Genomic DNA, 16,365 nt, shown 5'->3' with positions numbered 1-16,365 from the left:
TTGAGACTATGGTCTGGTACAAACTGGCCTTTCTGATGCCCTCATCATGTGCTAGGGTTGCTTTGGGAAGTGGAGCATCCACATGCCCCACAACCCTCGTATGTAACAAGAGCGTAACAATGGCGGCGCCCTGAATACAAGGGTGCCGTCTTTGTTATGTAAGCGTTGCTCAGCATCCATATGGCGCTGCGCTGCGCTTATGTAACGAGTGCACCAGTGGCGCTCTTGTTACGCCACCGCCGTGGCTTGAGAAGAACCTGCTTTTTACGGGTTCTTTTTCCACCGGCGGGAAGACACACGGTTTGGTGGCTATGGCTTCCCTCTGGCGGAAAAACAGGTACCAGGAGGTCTGTACCGTGCCATAATTACTTCAACTATGGGCTGAAGACTACATTTTTAATACTACACTGAAACACCATGTATAGGAAAACTATCACACATCTAACAGGGTTTCTGCCCTTGATATGCTAGTTTTCTACAGCAGTGATAAGTGAAAATATCTTCCCATTTTGTATTTGATATAAATTTTCCAAATCCACAGCACACATACACATGTACTATAGGTCAGTTTTACTGCTCCTGAACACTAGTTTATGTCAAGCTATCATTACTCAACACATAATCAAGTGGAGGACTTCCTGACATATGTGTTTGTAGAAAAGTCAGATTTGCAGGGACACAGAAAGTGACTGGTTCATTCTGGCTAAAACACCCTCTTAACTGGAGAAGTGTCTTTAGAGTTTGGAAGTAATGAGTTACAAATACTGAGCAGTGCTTTTTGGAGTAATGAGGTTTATGTAATAATAACAATAACCTGAGGCCTTATTGCATGAAAAAATACAGTAAAGCCAAATGTGGATTGGCAGAGTTGCAGCTTTCTTCCTGCCTCTATGCATGCTGTCAAAGCACTTCTGTTCTCTTCCAGAGGGAGATGGTAATAGAAGCATACCTTTTGACATACTGGAAAAATCTGTTTGGCAAGAGGCATGCTTTTACTGCCATCTCCCTCAGGAAGTAGAATAGAAGTGCTACAACAGCATGGGGAGAGGCAAGGAGAAAACTGCAACTCTTTTTGATCTATTTTGGTTTTCTTTTCTCCAGCAATAAGGCTTTTAAGGAGTGGGAACAAAGTAGACAATGTAGACAATGTAGGTGGATTGTGTTTGGTCTAAGGAGCAAATAACAATTTCTGTTTATTTTCAAATTACTTTTTAGGGCATTTGGGGACTTTTTAGAGATATTTTGAGCATATTTTTCCAAATAATAATAATAATAATAATAATAATAATAATAATTATTATTATTATTATTATTATTATTATTATTATTATTAATATCCCGCCTCTTTACAAAATGCAATCAAGGCAGCTTCATTCCATTATCTATTGCAAGGTGGTGTTTCTGTGTGTGTGTGTGTTGCATCAATCAAACAAACAAGTAACACTTTATAATTAGGTACCCAGAAAAATACAGTGTTAATGGTAGTAAACTGAAGTATTTTTGAGGCATTGTAACAAACTACATTATGGATTATTTAAAAATGTAACTTTCAAAATTCCGTCAATGCCTGATTACTTTTAGTTACTGTACCTCTTCAGGCAAACTGAATCCTTGGCCTCTTTCACAAGTTTTGCTGCCTGTCTAGAGAACATTTTTGTTTAAGATTGTTGTATTGTCAAGAATAATAGCTTTCCAACCTGGAGAAGTGATTACCCACCATAAATAATCATGGGTGAAGATGAATGCTTTCAGAGAAGGATGTATTTGTAATCATATCCTTTGCGTGCCCTGAATATCTACATCAGGCAATATCGTATCTCATTCTAGGCCCATTCAGAGAGATGGTCTTACTAAATCACTTGTCATTTTAAAAATGTATTGACAGAATTAATGTGATATATGTATCATTTATTATAACCTTAGGAAACTGTAGAATGCTAGATTTCCTTTCTTCCTAGAAAACTTTTTGGCTTGTTATAATGTTATGTTTTTTTGACTGGTGGGAAAATTATTTAATCTTTATTGCTTTTGAAATTTCGTTTCTTTTTCTTGTTTTCCCAACATATTTGGATTTTGCCCCGTTGTACTAAAAGGTCCTAGGCATTGCTTGCTATACAATCTGAATTTCAGCCCAAATAGTAATAGTCCCATGTCAAGGACACAACAAGACATAGAAACATAGGAAGTTGCCTTATACAAAGTCAGACCATTATTTCATCTGGCTTGATATTGTCTACAACATTAGTTTTCAGACAACCTGTTGTGAGGGGCTAGCAATACTTTTCTTTCAGTGGGATCAGTATCATGTTTGTACCTATATTAGCTACAACTTTTTTTTTACTGTCTGGAAATTTGCAATGAACCTGTAGCCAGCAGCTAACCTTCTGCAACCTGTTCTCCTGTAACAGATCTGTGGGAAACTAGGTTTAGGAAGGCTAGTCTAGTGTTTCAACACCAGAGATGAAGAACCTCTGCTCCAGAGCCAGAGACAGCTCATGCAGGTATTCTAGACTATAGCAAGCTTCTTTTGTTCACATGTCCAATCAAGGCTTGGAAGAAGGAGATACCTTAAAACCTGAGAAACTATGGGCTCTGGGTCACTTTGGAGGTATACTGTTTAAATGATGCATGAGTCCTGAGAGACCAGAAGCCACGCCAAAGCCATGCTTAGGACTGGCGTGCAGCTTCAGCACTGCTTTTGGCCTCTTGGGACGCATGCATCATTTAAACAGCATACCTCCAAAGTGACCCAGAGCAGCTTTATTTTGGCCTGTCTGTATGATAATAATAACATTTATTTATTTTTATATCCCATTTAATCTCTAAGAATCCAAGCGGATTACAACAGTAAAGCAAAATACAGTTAAAAGAGAATACTGTAAAAATTCCAAGATCTCCATCCCCCCATCATAAAAAACATAATTAAATGCTAAAAGGAGATGAAACCAAGAAAAGAAGTTAAAAACATTAATATACCATAACAATTAAAATGAAATAAGTGTTTCAAGCGAGGTCTGGGTAGAATAAAGATAAAAATGGGGATAATGGGAGAAAAAGGAGGGGGGGCAGGTAAGCAAGGACGTTCTGGTCTGGAAAGGCCAGCCGGAAGAGATCCATATTAAAAGCCTTCTTAAAGGTTTCCAAGGTAATCTGACGGATCTCATCCAGCAGATCGTTCCAGAATCTAGGAGCAGCTGCTGAAAAGGATCGCTGGGTCACTGCCGAGAGACTAGTCCTCTTTGGTTGAAGCAGATTCTTCCCAGCAGAACGAAGAATGCAGGGAGGATGATATGGGAGAAGGCGTTCCCGCAAGAAGTCAGGACCCAAGCCATGTATGGCTTTAAAAGTTAAAACCAACACTGTATCTTGCCCAGAAGCTAATAGGCAGCCAGTGAAGGGATTTTAAAACTGGTGTGATATAGGTGTTCCAGTAACCAGCCTGGCTGCCATATTCTGTACCAATTGAAGTTTCCAGACTTAACACAAAGTAGCCCCATGTAGAGTGTGTTACAAAAGTCCTACGACATGAATTTGAGCTCTGGTTTGCCCTACGACATGAATTTGAGCTCTGGTTTGCAGTTCAGAAAACTGTTGCATGGTACTGAGCACAGTTCCATGCAACAGTTTTCTGAACTGCAAAACAAAGCTCAAATTCATGTCATAGTTTCTTTTATATTTTGCATAGTATGTTGCAGCCTGAGAAGCTGTTGCATGGGGGCTGGTGCTCCCATGAGAAAGAGTGATGTAGAATGAAAGTAAATTCACTGTACAGTCACGATGTGAAAATATCCACAATGTGAAATGCATTTGGGAAAAGCATCTACCTAATTTTTAAAAAATGTTATTCCAAGCAGGTCCTAAACTAATTGTACAATACCTCAGGTAACACAGCACATAACAATTGTTAATAACGTCTTTTGCACATGATATCGTAATGACTTTAAAATGAACAGTAACTGCTTAGGGAACGATACCTGTGGCACATTTTCACAGAAAGCACAAAAGACAACTATGTAAATGCAGGCCATTTTGATTCCCCTAAGCACTGCAATAGACAACTCATCACCTTTATCTTTCTTATTGCCCCTGCTATTAGCAACTTCTAGCCTTTAATTCAGAAAATATCTCCAAGGTGAAGAACAGGTAAACTGGCTTCTTATGTGGAAGAGATGGTACTCATTGCTTATAGCTGATCGATCACTTTGTTCCCAGATGTTTGACTCTAAGCAATAAAGCTTGGATGTCACTTCTTCCAAGGTTCTGATAAAATATCTGCCCCAAAAAAGGCTCCCTTTTCCCCAAAGACGCAAGATTTTGGAATCATGTTGCGGCAATCTAATTACTGTATATACTCATGTTTAAGTCTAGAAATTTAGGTCAAAAATTGACCCCAAAAACTTATCCATGGGTCAATGTAATTATTGTATCTTAACTCTTATTTAAAAGAATGAACTATGCCCTGGTGAAAGGCAAGAGTATAATCTATCCTGGAAGTACCAATCCCCTCTACTTTCTCATCCATCCAGCCTTAAGAGGAAGCACAAAGAGCTATGTCTGCTGGAATTTTGTAAGTTGTTTGACATGATTTTGCTTTGCTTCATCCTTTAGATCCTTTGCTATATGTCCCTGAGTTTTACCCTTGATGTATCCATGGGTCATATCAAAATCCATAATTTTGGCCCCAAAACTTGCCCTCGACTCATACATGAGGTCAACTTATAGTTGAGTATATACGGTATACTGTATAAAAATGAAATTCATCCATGCCAGAGCAAAATAGATTCCTGTACAGGAACCAACATAGCTAGCCAGTTTTTTGTCATCTATATCCCATATCTGTAGAAAGATGTTTTCAGTAGTCTGACAAACATGTAACCTGTTTCTCTGTTGACTTTATTTGCTCTACATGTAGTCACAGTTGTTTATTTTCCTCTTCTAGCTCCTCTTCCATAATTTTCCATTTTGGAGCATGTTTTGATTTCAGAAAGTCCTAGGTTCAGTTCCTGCCATTTCTAGTTAGAAACGTCTTTAGTCACCATGTGATGGGCTAAAATCATTTAATGTGTGAAAAGTACTATAGGAATTGTGATGGTGGTGGTTATGTGTCTTCAAGTCAACTCCAACCCATGGTGGCCCTATCTTAGAATTTTCTTAGCAAGGTATGTCCAGACTCAGAGTGGGTTTATCCTTGCCTTCCTCTGAGGCTGAGAATATGTGACTTGCCCAAGGTCACCCAGTAAATTTCCATGGCTGAATGGGGATTTGAACCCTGTTCTCTCAGATTCCTGTTCCAACACTCATAACACTACACTGCATTGGCATTCTGGAAAAACTTGTAAATAAAGATTGGACTACACTACCAAAATGGTGGTGGCAGGGGGATCAAGAAGAAATGTGAGAGACTGAAAATTTGACTGGGCCGGTATCAGGAGATAAATCCTCACTTATTTCATGTTTGTTGGTGAACAAAAGTAAAGATTTTTTCCCCCTGCTGCATTTTGTGCATTTTATTTTTTTGTAATCTGTGACTTTCTCTCTTTCTCTCTCTCTCTCAAAAAACACACACACACACACAGAGAGAGTATATATATCTAGGAGAGAATATTTTAACATGTGATGCAGTATTTTTTTAATATATTTATACTATTTTGCAGTGCTTTCTATGCAATATAGTACATTTTTGACACACCCAACCCCTTTCCCCCCCATTGCTATTATTGACAAATGCTCTCCTGTAGGAGCAAAATTTGGTCTAGTGGTCTGAGCATTGGACTATGATTCTGGAGACCAGGGCTTGAGTTCCCAGTTGGCCTTAAAAAACCCACTGGGGGGCCTTGGGCAAGTCACACTCTCTCAGCCTCAGGGGAAGGTAATGGCAAACCTCCTCTGAACAAATCTTGCCAAGAAAACTCCATGATAGTTTCCCCGTAGCATTGCCATATATTGGAAATGACTTGAAGGCACACAACAACAACAACAAGAGCAAAACAACAACAAAACCTCCTTGTGGCTGACAGTGTCTCAACATGTGACACTTTTTATTGTTGACAATGAGAGAAATTGTGAACATTCTTTACATGTGTAAATAGATTCCACTTGGCTTATGTACCAATTTGTATTAGCTTCAAATTAACAAGTAGCCTCCTTATAATCAGTGAAATTCTTCTAATCTTGTTCTGGAGAATTAAATAGTTATTTTTCTGCATGTAAGAATAATGAGAATTTCAGGGAAATTCAGCACCTTTTCTTACTAAGAATATGAGGATTTCAGTACACTTTTAACCACTTTTTGAGGAAAACTGTTTGCAAAAACTATATGTGTTTTTTCTTCATAGAAAACATACTTTTTGCCACAAAGACTTGTTTTGAACAAAGAACAGTGTATTTTGTGTGTGGGGGGGGGGGGGGGAATTATCATGAACGTTGAACCACTCTTTTAATTGAAGATCTGGAAATGAAGAAACATTCTTCCTTTGCCACCATGTCAGACTTGGACTATCTGGGTTAATTCTTACTCTACTGTGGAAGTCACTCGGAGACTTTCAGTCTAGCTTGTGAGGACAAAGAAGAGAGGAAATGCTTTACATGCATAAGGTATAATACTAGGAATGAGTGATAGTTAATTGTTTTCTTTTCCCTTTACCATTGCTTTTTCCTTGTCCATGGCATCTTTTTAGATTGTAAGCCTAAAGACAGGAACTGCCTTATTATTTATCTGTGAATTCTTCTGTTTGAAGAGCAAGGTACAAATTAGTGGTGGGAATTGTTTAGAAGTTGTTGGACTGTTAGATGTTGTTGGATTGCAACTCTCATGAGGCCTGGCCAGTATAGACAATGGTAAAGAATGCTGGGAGATGTAGTTTGGCAACTTCTGGAAGGCCCTGCCTTAGCTACCCCTAATATAAATATATTAAACAGGAGTCTTGGTTCAAATACTTGTTAAAAAGTAAAAGGATAAAGAGAGAATCCTGTCCAAGACCCAGAGCATCTACTATTAGTCAGTAGGAGTAAACTGAAAAATATTTGATTATGGTCTGGAACAGACCAGCAAGTTAAGCTGCCTTCCAGAAGCCGACTGGAAGCCAACCAGCAAATCACATGGGGGCAGGTTCAGGATGTTCTGGGGGCATGGTGCTTACATGCTGCATGCTGCCGGAGCATCCAGAAGTCACCCTGGGGTTTCAGCCAGGCCTCTTAAGACATTTTTTACTGGCCCAAATAGGAGCGGATCTTTTCCACTCCTATTTGGCCCACCTCTAGGGCGGATAGGGGCTGTTGCATGTGGTTGCTGCAGCCCCAGAGAAAACAGCTCCAGGGCAGCCCCAATCTGCCTTTTTCCTTTGTTAAACACACTATACATTTATTTTATTCTCTTATTTTTTATTTACTAGGTTTGTATTCTGCCTGTTTCCCAAAAACAACACTGACAGTGCTTACAGTAAAAATAAATACAAATACAATTAAAATACAAGTTCACCTTCTAAACAAAATTTAAAACACACCAATGAAAATAAGGAAAATAAGGAAAATAAAAACAAAATACATCACCCTTCCCCTTGTTAATGCCACTTTCCTAAGCAGCCAGCCAGTTGCCAAAAGCCTGCCTGTATGTCAGGAAGGTGTTTGCTGGTCCAGAGAAGGACATCAGAGAGGGACCCAGGCTAGTTTTCTTTAGAAAAGGATTTCATAGCCTTTTTCACATTGTTTCTATGATAAAAATGATTTGACCCTATTAAACACCACATTTAACTTTTTGTAGAAAAGAAGTGCAAATATGATTACTAACGATGATAATAATAAAGCAAGAATCATGTATACTAAATCAATTTCCTAGGTTAGACATAACCATTGCATATTTACAGAAATAAATATCTGTATCTGTGTGTGCAGCCTTGTGCAAGAGTAAACCTAGAATAGAATAGAAGTTTATTGTTAAAAGCTAAAAGCCATCACAATATAAAATAGATCCAAACAGTAAATACAAAAACAGTATAAAAAAAACCAAGGCACAAAAACCACAAATAAAACAACCGGGTAAAATTACTAAAAGAGATCCATAAAAAAAACCCAGTATAAATGATAAAATAATAAAAACATAAAACTAGAATGGTTCTAGCCATCATTCCAATCAAGAAAACTGATTCTAATCTTGCTAACAGCAAAACCAAATTTTGCTACCATAGAAGTAACAAATACATTGTTGCCGGTCAAAAGGGCACAAATCTGCTGAGAGCAAGATCTGTCGGAAAGGGGTTTTAAAATACATTCAAGGAACCTCTGTCTAAGAGTAAACCTAGGGTTTATGTAGCTTCATTCCCTTTGCCATTCATTGCTGGCACCCTTTCCTGTTTGTGACCCATGATAGCATATTTCTGTAGAATTATTAAAGGGGTGGCAAAGGAATTAGTGAGTTCTCAAATGGCTGATAATGACTTGACTAAGATTCTGGAGTATCATGATGAGCATGATAAGATGGTCTGTAGAACAAGTCTCCCAGACCTGTATTGCAAAATAAAGGTCCATAATTCAGAGCCTGCTGCATGCATTTTGTTGTTCATGTTACATGGGAGTGTGCAAAGGATAACTTTGTCCTTCTGTTCACAGTGCCTACACAGAACCTTACAAAGTGTGCCCCATCTCTGTGATTCCCATTGAAGATGTCACATCAGATGAAGAACAGAAAAGCTCTGGAGATGATGACAGTAATCAGGGGGATTCCAGTCTCATCCACAAGGTAAAAGGCAGAAAGATTTTAATGTGGAACAGACCAAGAAACAAATTACATAGATTTTGGGTAGTATGTTGGGCAGTTTTTGTGATACAGTATGCTAAAGCTGAACTGTGACTGTGCTGATAGCAACTGTCAGCCCCTGAGGCAAAGCTGGACACCTGAGATATGCCATCTGCCCTGCAAAACACCATGGATACCAACTGAAGGGCCACTTCCTTCTCTTCTCAGAAAAGATATTTCAGTGGAAAGGAGAGGCCAAGAGAAACAGACAGATAACATTAACAGCAGGAGAAGGGGGATAGATACTCCTTGTTTGGACTCTTTAGCCTTCCTAATAGTTCAAATACACACCTTTTTCTCTTCCTCTCCACTGTATAGCTAAAATATCTGCTTCTGCTAAACAGAGAGGAGGAAACAATAAGTGAGAGTTTCCAGCTATTGCACATGCTTACATGGAGGTGTTATTATGCAGCACTAAGGAAAACAATCATAATTATAACGCCCTTTTCACCAAACAACAAGAACATAACAACATGACCTCAGTTCAACATGACCTCAGTTAGAGTCTAGGGGGCGAAGCAGACCAGCAACCTGGAGCAGCCACTGGCTACTCCAGCCTTGATCAGCCCCCAGTCATCCCAGGACCACAGCAACTGGATGCCAGAGTCCCAAAGCTGGCCACTGCCGCAGTCCTAAACAGGCCACCAGCAAGGAGGGGCTTTTCAGCACTCCTTTTCTGTCTGGCTTTGGGCCACCATAGACAGCCTCAGAATGACTTCTGGTCGCATTGGGGATGTGCGTCGTCTGCATGCCATTCCTCCGAAGCAGCCAGAAGCCACACTTTTTGGCCTGTCTGTTTTGGGCCTATGTTAATTTAATTAAGTATTTGTGCCTAGGAACCTACTGCAAAGGTTCTCATGGAAGATTACAAAACACTAGAATTTCAATTAAAGAAATAAAAATAGTAATCTGGGCCCTAGTATCAATATTTGAGACTCTCCCCTAGATACCCACAACAGATGGGGTGGCGCTGTTCAGTAGAAGCCAGGAAAAGGTGGTGGCTGCTCCCAGAAGTGAGTATATAAAAGAAAGGAGCAAGTTTGAAAGGGGGTTGATGCTTAGTGTGCCCTGAGGGGTGAAGAGCCATTGAGGCTAGGTTAGGCTGCTGTGAGGGACAGTTAGACAGGGAAGAAGTGTGTCCTTAATTAAATTGTTGTAGTGTCCTGTGGGAGACATAGTATTTGGTGACTAGTGGAGTCACACTTGACCAGAAGGATTATAAGATACAAATGGTTAATAAAGGTTCAGTGAGAACTTAGTGTGTAAGGAAACATATAGAAAGCTATAAAGAAACAATTACAAAGACAAGCTAAAGAAACTGTTAAACTTTGTAACTGATGAAGTATTTATACACAGTATCCATTGTGAACACCATCCACTAAAAGAGATACTGTATTCAGTCTGACTTGCACATAAAATTCTTACTTTGTTTCAACAAGCAGCTGTCTGAAGTGATTTTAGAACACATTGAAAACACTTCCAACATTGAGAAAAGTCTCTTAGGTTTGGGACACATTGGATAGCTGTCAAAGAATAGTTGGTGCCAAGCTGGGGGGAAAATTTGAAACCCAGAGTGCTGGCTTCTAAAGAGAGTTATAGTGCAGGAGACACTTAAGAGAGTCCTGAGTTCGAGTCTCACAGTGAAGAATTGGTGGGATAGTGGTCATTACTTTCACATAATTGGTGGTAGCATTGGGATCAAAAAGGCCCATTGGGCTGCCAAGCAAGTAAAGAAGTTGGGTGGGTGAGTCTCACCTTCGCAGTACTCCTCAAAGTACTATCACTTTTTCACAGAGGAATCCTTAGCACAAGACAAAATAGTTATAAAATACAGATCACATGAGCAAATTTCAATTTGTAGTCACTAAGAAGAATTGGCAGACAGGTAGGTTTGGATGCCAAAAATAGTACAAGGGATTTGGGAGTGAGCTAATCTTGTGAAAACAGTATTTGGGTTGGCCCACTAGAGAGAGTTATTTTTTTATTTTTTAAAAAAGATGTTTTGCTTTTTGATCTATGGTTTCCATCTCCCAGGGGAAAACCAGCTTGAATAAAGGCATGAGATCACCTAGTCGATAAGATCTATGGTTTTATCTGGAAAGTTAAAAAAAATCAAACCTTATTTGTAAAGATCTTAAACAGTTTCTAGTAAATGGCAAAGATCTGTTAGAAAACAAACGATTCCTAACGTCTCTGTTTCACTTAATGTAGATTCTCCATTCTACTGTCTATGTGTATACACTCTTGAATAAGATTTAGTTTAAAATGCATTCAGTACATGTACTGAAATAGCAATGACATAATTTAGTCACAGGTAGACAATTTTAGGTCCTATTGTTGTCAGAGAGAGATTTCTGAAGATGTTGCTTGTTACCTGGTTGTGCTACAAGCATACCTGCTGAAATCCCACACACCCCATTAAAAGTACAGGAAAGACATGCAGTTTTCAGTCTGGCAAGCCTATACAGATTGTATTTTTAACATTTGTAATACATAAAAGGCCAGATGAAATGTACATGGTCATAGCTATTGTGCTATCCTAGGCATGACCTCTATAAAGAGATGGCCTTTGGATCTTGCCAGCTATCTTTGAAGGCTTTTTCATTCTTATCCATACATGATAATGCCTATGGGATATCTCCTAAACATTTCTGTTGCATGAATATCTCATCTTATCTCATCTCTGCTTTGCTGAATTAACACCTCTAGCTGATCTGAAATAAAGAAGACATATAACACATAATGTTGCCACCCCTTCCCAGTACCACCATTTTATTGTGTCTTTGGGGAATTAGCAAATATTATCTCTATGCCAGTGTTTCCCCCTCCATATAAGACAAACAGCATTTTAGTGGGAGCAATTTCAAGTTTAAACATGGTGCAATGGAAAGAGTTGAGGAAGGGTCCCTCCTCTAATGTCATGACTCCAGTTGAACTGGCTGTTCTCTGCAACTGAATGTCATTAGTTAAAAAGACAGAGATAGAGAAGAGGGGATGATGGTTAGGAGAATCAACTATGGATCTCTCTCATAACATGTAGTTTGGCTTACAGTATGTTCTGTTATCCCAGAGGTTCCCACAGTATATTTCTTAAAAATTAGGTCTATTGGCTGTGCTCACTTGGGCTATTGGTGCATTTGAATCCATTAAAAAAACCTGACAGATGGTGCTGGGCTAGAGAACTCCTAGCTAAAGATGTTGTCATTATTTTAACCTCTCTAATACTCCTTAGAGAAGAGGGTGTCCTTCACATAAGTAAAATTTCCTCTCTATTTTACCTTGGTAAAATCACCTAAGAGGCATATCGGAGCTGTCATTCCCACGGATGACTTCCCTCTTGGTTCCAATGATTGAAGGTGACTTTGTTTTCTTCTAGCTTTGTTCAGCGACAACAAATACTTACTGGAAGAAAACGTCAGATCAAGGCACAAAAGTTGCTTCCTTTTGTTTTCCCTGAAATTCTCGTTAAATTACAATTATAGTCAGGGATAAGATGTGTGCTTTACAGGAAAATTGCCTCCTCGTTTCAGGAGCCAAACAACCCTGCAGATGTAGTACTAGGGACCAGCTAGCTCCTCAGTGTTTTCAGCCAAAAGCACAAAGCAGCCCCAACCCAGCAGCAAATATCTAAGCTTCGTTTTGGCAAACGTGCAGAGTTCTTGTCCTCTCTTGTTCTACTTTCTAACCAGTCTTTTTGTGTGGCACTATGTGTGAGGCCTCTGTTACTGCCCATAAAGGCCTGCCAAGGATGATTTCTCTGTTATAAAGCTTGGATGTATCCACCATGTGGATTGGGAGGGGAGCCCTTGTGCTGTTTGTGGAAATTTGCAATTCACAACACTAGAGCCATGTGCAGCTATTTCCTAATGTAATAGCAGGGGAGGAGATTAATTGTGAAGGCAGCAGCATAATGGCATATTTATTTATATATTTTATTTGTTACATTTATATCTTGCCTTTCTTCTGAGAAGTTCAGGGAGTTCATTTTTTATCCATGTGACAACCCCATGTGGCAGGAAAGAAAGTGGGCCAAGGCCACCCAGTGAGCTTCAAAGTACAGGGACCTGTGCCTTCCAAGTCCCACTCCAACACTGTAACAACTCTATAAGGCTTGTAAATAGATCCTAAGGTTGGCTTTTAGAATTGCTTGATAATGATTCAGAGAGGGAGCACTGTGCCTTCAAATTTGGGAGTGAGTCAAAGCAGCTGTGGCTTCAGCTTCTGACTAGGCTTGCCAGAGTGAAAACACTGGAGACAGTTGCTATTTGTGAGCAAAAGGGGATCTTAGCAGGTGTTCCTTGTCATGCAGCTTGGTAGCTTGCTGAAATTTCATCTTGTACACAACTATGCCTCTGGAGACCAGGGTCCAAAACACACTGCAGTAACAATACAGTTTGAGACCGCTTTAATTGCCCTGGCTCAATGCTAAGGCATTCTGGGAATTGTAGTTTTGTGAGACATTTAGCCTTCTCTGTCAGAGAGCTCTGGTGCCACAACAAACTACAGTTCCTAGAATCCCATAGCATTGAGCCATGGCAGTTAAAGTAGTGTCAAGCTGGATTATTTCTCCCATGTGTTTTGGACCCTGGTCTCCAGAGTCATAGTTGTGTACAAGACGAAAATTCAGCAAGCTACCAAGTTGCCTCATTTTTACAATGAATGGTATACAAAATGGCTGCCTGCTACAGTTGCCAGGTTAAAATAGAAGAGGGCATCTCTCCCTTCAGTAGTTATGTAGAATAAATGATTTCAGCTTGTTACCTGGTTGCGTGACAAGCAACACCTGCTGAAATGCCCTCTACTACACAACCACTGAACGTAAAGGAGCATCTTCTAGTTTATAACCTGGCATCTTGATTAGAAAAAAATAGAAACATATGTTTGAACATGCCACTGAAAATAAAACATGGAAAGCAGAAAGATTTTGCAGTAAAAGATTAAACTGGATTAATGTGCTATCAGCAATAATACTAATGTTTACAAAGAAAAAAAACTCAGGATACAGATGTTTAAAGGTCATAACAGAAGCAATTAAGTGTGAATTTGGATTTATAGAAAGTCATTTGCAGATGCCATTTTCTCTATATGCAGTCTTGTCTGCCATTTACTCTGGATGTAGAAGAAATAAAAAAGTAACATCCATTATACTTAACTGCTGCCTAGGGTTTCAGTACAAAAGTTAATGTGATATGTGGAACTCAGAAGAGCACACATCCTCCCTCATATGTCTACTCAGCTTGGTTTTTCTCCAAGGGGAAAGAAGCCACATTATATTAAGGGTAAAAAAAAGGAAGGGGGAGTAAGATACAGTAAATCAGTGTTTTCCTGTTGTTGATACTGCACACGCACACATGCACACAAATGGTTTCAGAGGGATAACTATAACCTACTTTTTTCACATTGAGGGATCCTATGAAAGCATTTCAGACGTTGGAGAGTTCACAGAACATTCACATTTCATTTAGGGTTTATTAATAAAATGGTCCAAGTCCTGTAAATAAACTTAGAAAACAATGAGCTTTGTTAATTCAAGGCCTTGCAGCAAAGCTGGTTTATTCCATGTTCAGGTCAATGCCTGAACCTTCAACTCTGCCAATTCATTAGACTCACTGGAATTGAGCAAGGCTTACTTTTCAGACTACATTTCCCAGAATGTACTTTGTCAGGATGGCCAGTAGCCATTCTGAAAATTCTGATCAGAAAAAAGTAACTTTTTCCAAGCTGGGTTATACTCAGTGGTATAGTGGCTACTTTCCATGCAGATCCCAGGTCAGTACCTCACAAAGAAAATGTAAGAAATTGCCAGACTTGGACAACCCCATCCTTAGGCCAAACAGGGAACATTACAGTGGGCCTTTGGTATCCTCTGTGGTTTGGTTCCCCTGAATGGATACCAAAATCTGTGGATGTTCAAGTCCTATTAAATGCAATGGATAATAAAATGGTGTCCCTTATGGAACATGACAAAATCAAGGATTTTTTATTTTTTTTTTAATTTATATATTTTTTGAATATTTTCAAGCCATGGGTGCTTGAATCCATTGATAAAGAATCCGTGGATACAGAGGGCCAGCTATACTTATAAGATAAATGAACATACATTAGGCCATTGTTATCCACTGGGGTTCAGTTCCAGGACACCACCCCCACTCCACCCGGTGAATACCAAAATCCATGGATGCTCACGTCCCATGAAATACAGTGGTATAACAATACAGCGTCCCTTACATAAAACAGCAAAATCTAGGTTTGGTCTTTTAGAAGTCATATATTTTTGAATATTTTCAATGGATGGTTGAATCAGTGGATAACGAATCTATGGATATGACAGGCTTACTGTAATGAGTTGGGGCTTGTCTATACCAGTGAAAAATGTGGCACTGGCCCCAAAGCCACTGCTGGTAATTCTGACAATGTATGGCTACTTCCCTTTACCCGATTTTGCTCTGAACTAAACAAAATCAGGGGAAATTCCTGTTTCTCAGAAATTCTATTTCCCAAAAACCCCGAAGTAACCTTCCCTGAACAGTGCCTGTTGTTGGAGCTGCTGCTGCTGCTTCCTCATGGGCAGGGGAAAGCCTGCCCGGTGCACTGCTGCTTCTGCTGAGGTCAGAAATGGCTGCCAGGATGATCATATGTCTGTGTGGCCATTTTTCACCTTAGCAGAAGCAGCAGCATGCTGGGCCGGCCCTACATAGAGCTCCTGCTTGTGAAGAAGCAGCGGCAGCAATTTCAAAGACAGGGTGGCCCAATAAGGCCAATACAGTGTTGACCTGTGCACACAACAACATGGCAGTGCACCAGATTCAGTGCAGTGTGTATGTGGTTGCCTTCATGGTCGGTCCAGGGCATAAAGCTCCAGGTCCTGAATTAAGTAGCTGGTGTAAATACACCCTTGGTGAAACCATCTCAGACTGACTAGATTATTGCACTACATTCTTAAAGCCTTGCTATTCTACTTTAGCTGCTCTGGCAGTCTCCTGTTGCATTCTGGGATTTGCAGTTTAGGGAGGGTCATTTAGAGTACTCAGCCAGAGAGGTCTTACACCTCACTGAACTACAAACTCCAGAATGCAACAGGAGACAACCAGAGCAGTTAAAGTGGAATAGCAAAGCTTTAAGAATGTAGTGCAATAATCTAGTGAGTGGTGATAGGGTTCTATCTTCTTTATTGGAAAAAGGAGGTAACTACAGATAAGTAGTTTTTGGTAATATGAAGAGATGTGAGGGCCTAGAGAACAAAAAAAAAAAAAAGGATTTTTTGTTTGTTGTATACATGTGGGGAGGGGGGTGTTAATATTTTTCCTGCTTTCTATAGGCTGTTTTTTCCTAGGGAAAAAAACTGGAAAAAGTAACTAGGAAATACTTCCTTTTAAACTGAGGAATAAAATAAAAGACAGTTTTCCCACATCTTTTCTCCTGCCAAATCTATGTAAGAGGAAGACTTTTATGTAAGAACTATCAAGGAACCCTATAAGCAGTTTTTTGACTGAGGAAAAGCAATTTCTATCATAGGCTTTTGTGGATTCCACTACACTTCATTAGATGGATTCCAAGAAAACTTATTCATTGGT

The 16,365-nt window shown here is 39.6% G+C and overlaps 1 protein-coding gene across 5 annotated transcripts in view; it reads left to right on the top strand.

Moving 5' to 3' along the window:
• Positions 1-16,365, top strand: part of FGD5 (FYVE, RhoGEF and PH domain containing 5) — a 232,916-nt gene that overhangs the window by 100,589 nt on the left and 115,962 nt on the right. For all 5 annotated transcript variants that reach the window (XM_042451717.1, XM_042451714.1, XM_042451716.1 and 2 more), the window contains exon 3: positions 8,605-8,734. In XM_042451717.1, coding sequence (XP_042307651.1) covers positions 8,605-8,734 — 130 coding nt within the window. The remainder of the gene's footprint in view (positions 1-8,604; positions 8,735-16,365) is intronic.

This window comes from Sceloporus undulatus, chromosome 2, assembly GCF_019175285.1.
Source record: "Sceloporus undulatus isolate JIND9_A2432 ecotype Alabama chromosome 2, SceUnd_v1.1, whole genome shotgun sequence".
Lineage (NCBI taxonomy): Eukaryota > Metazoa > Chordata > Lepidosauria > Squamata > Phrynosomatidae > Sceloporus > Sceloporus undulatus.
The sequence above is the reverse complement of the archived record's forward strand: the minus strand, read 5'-3'. Positions and strand labels throughout refer to the sequence as shown.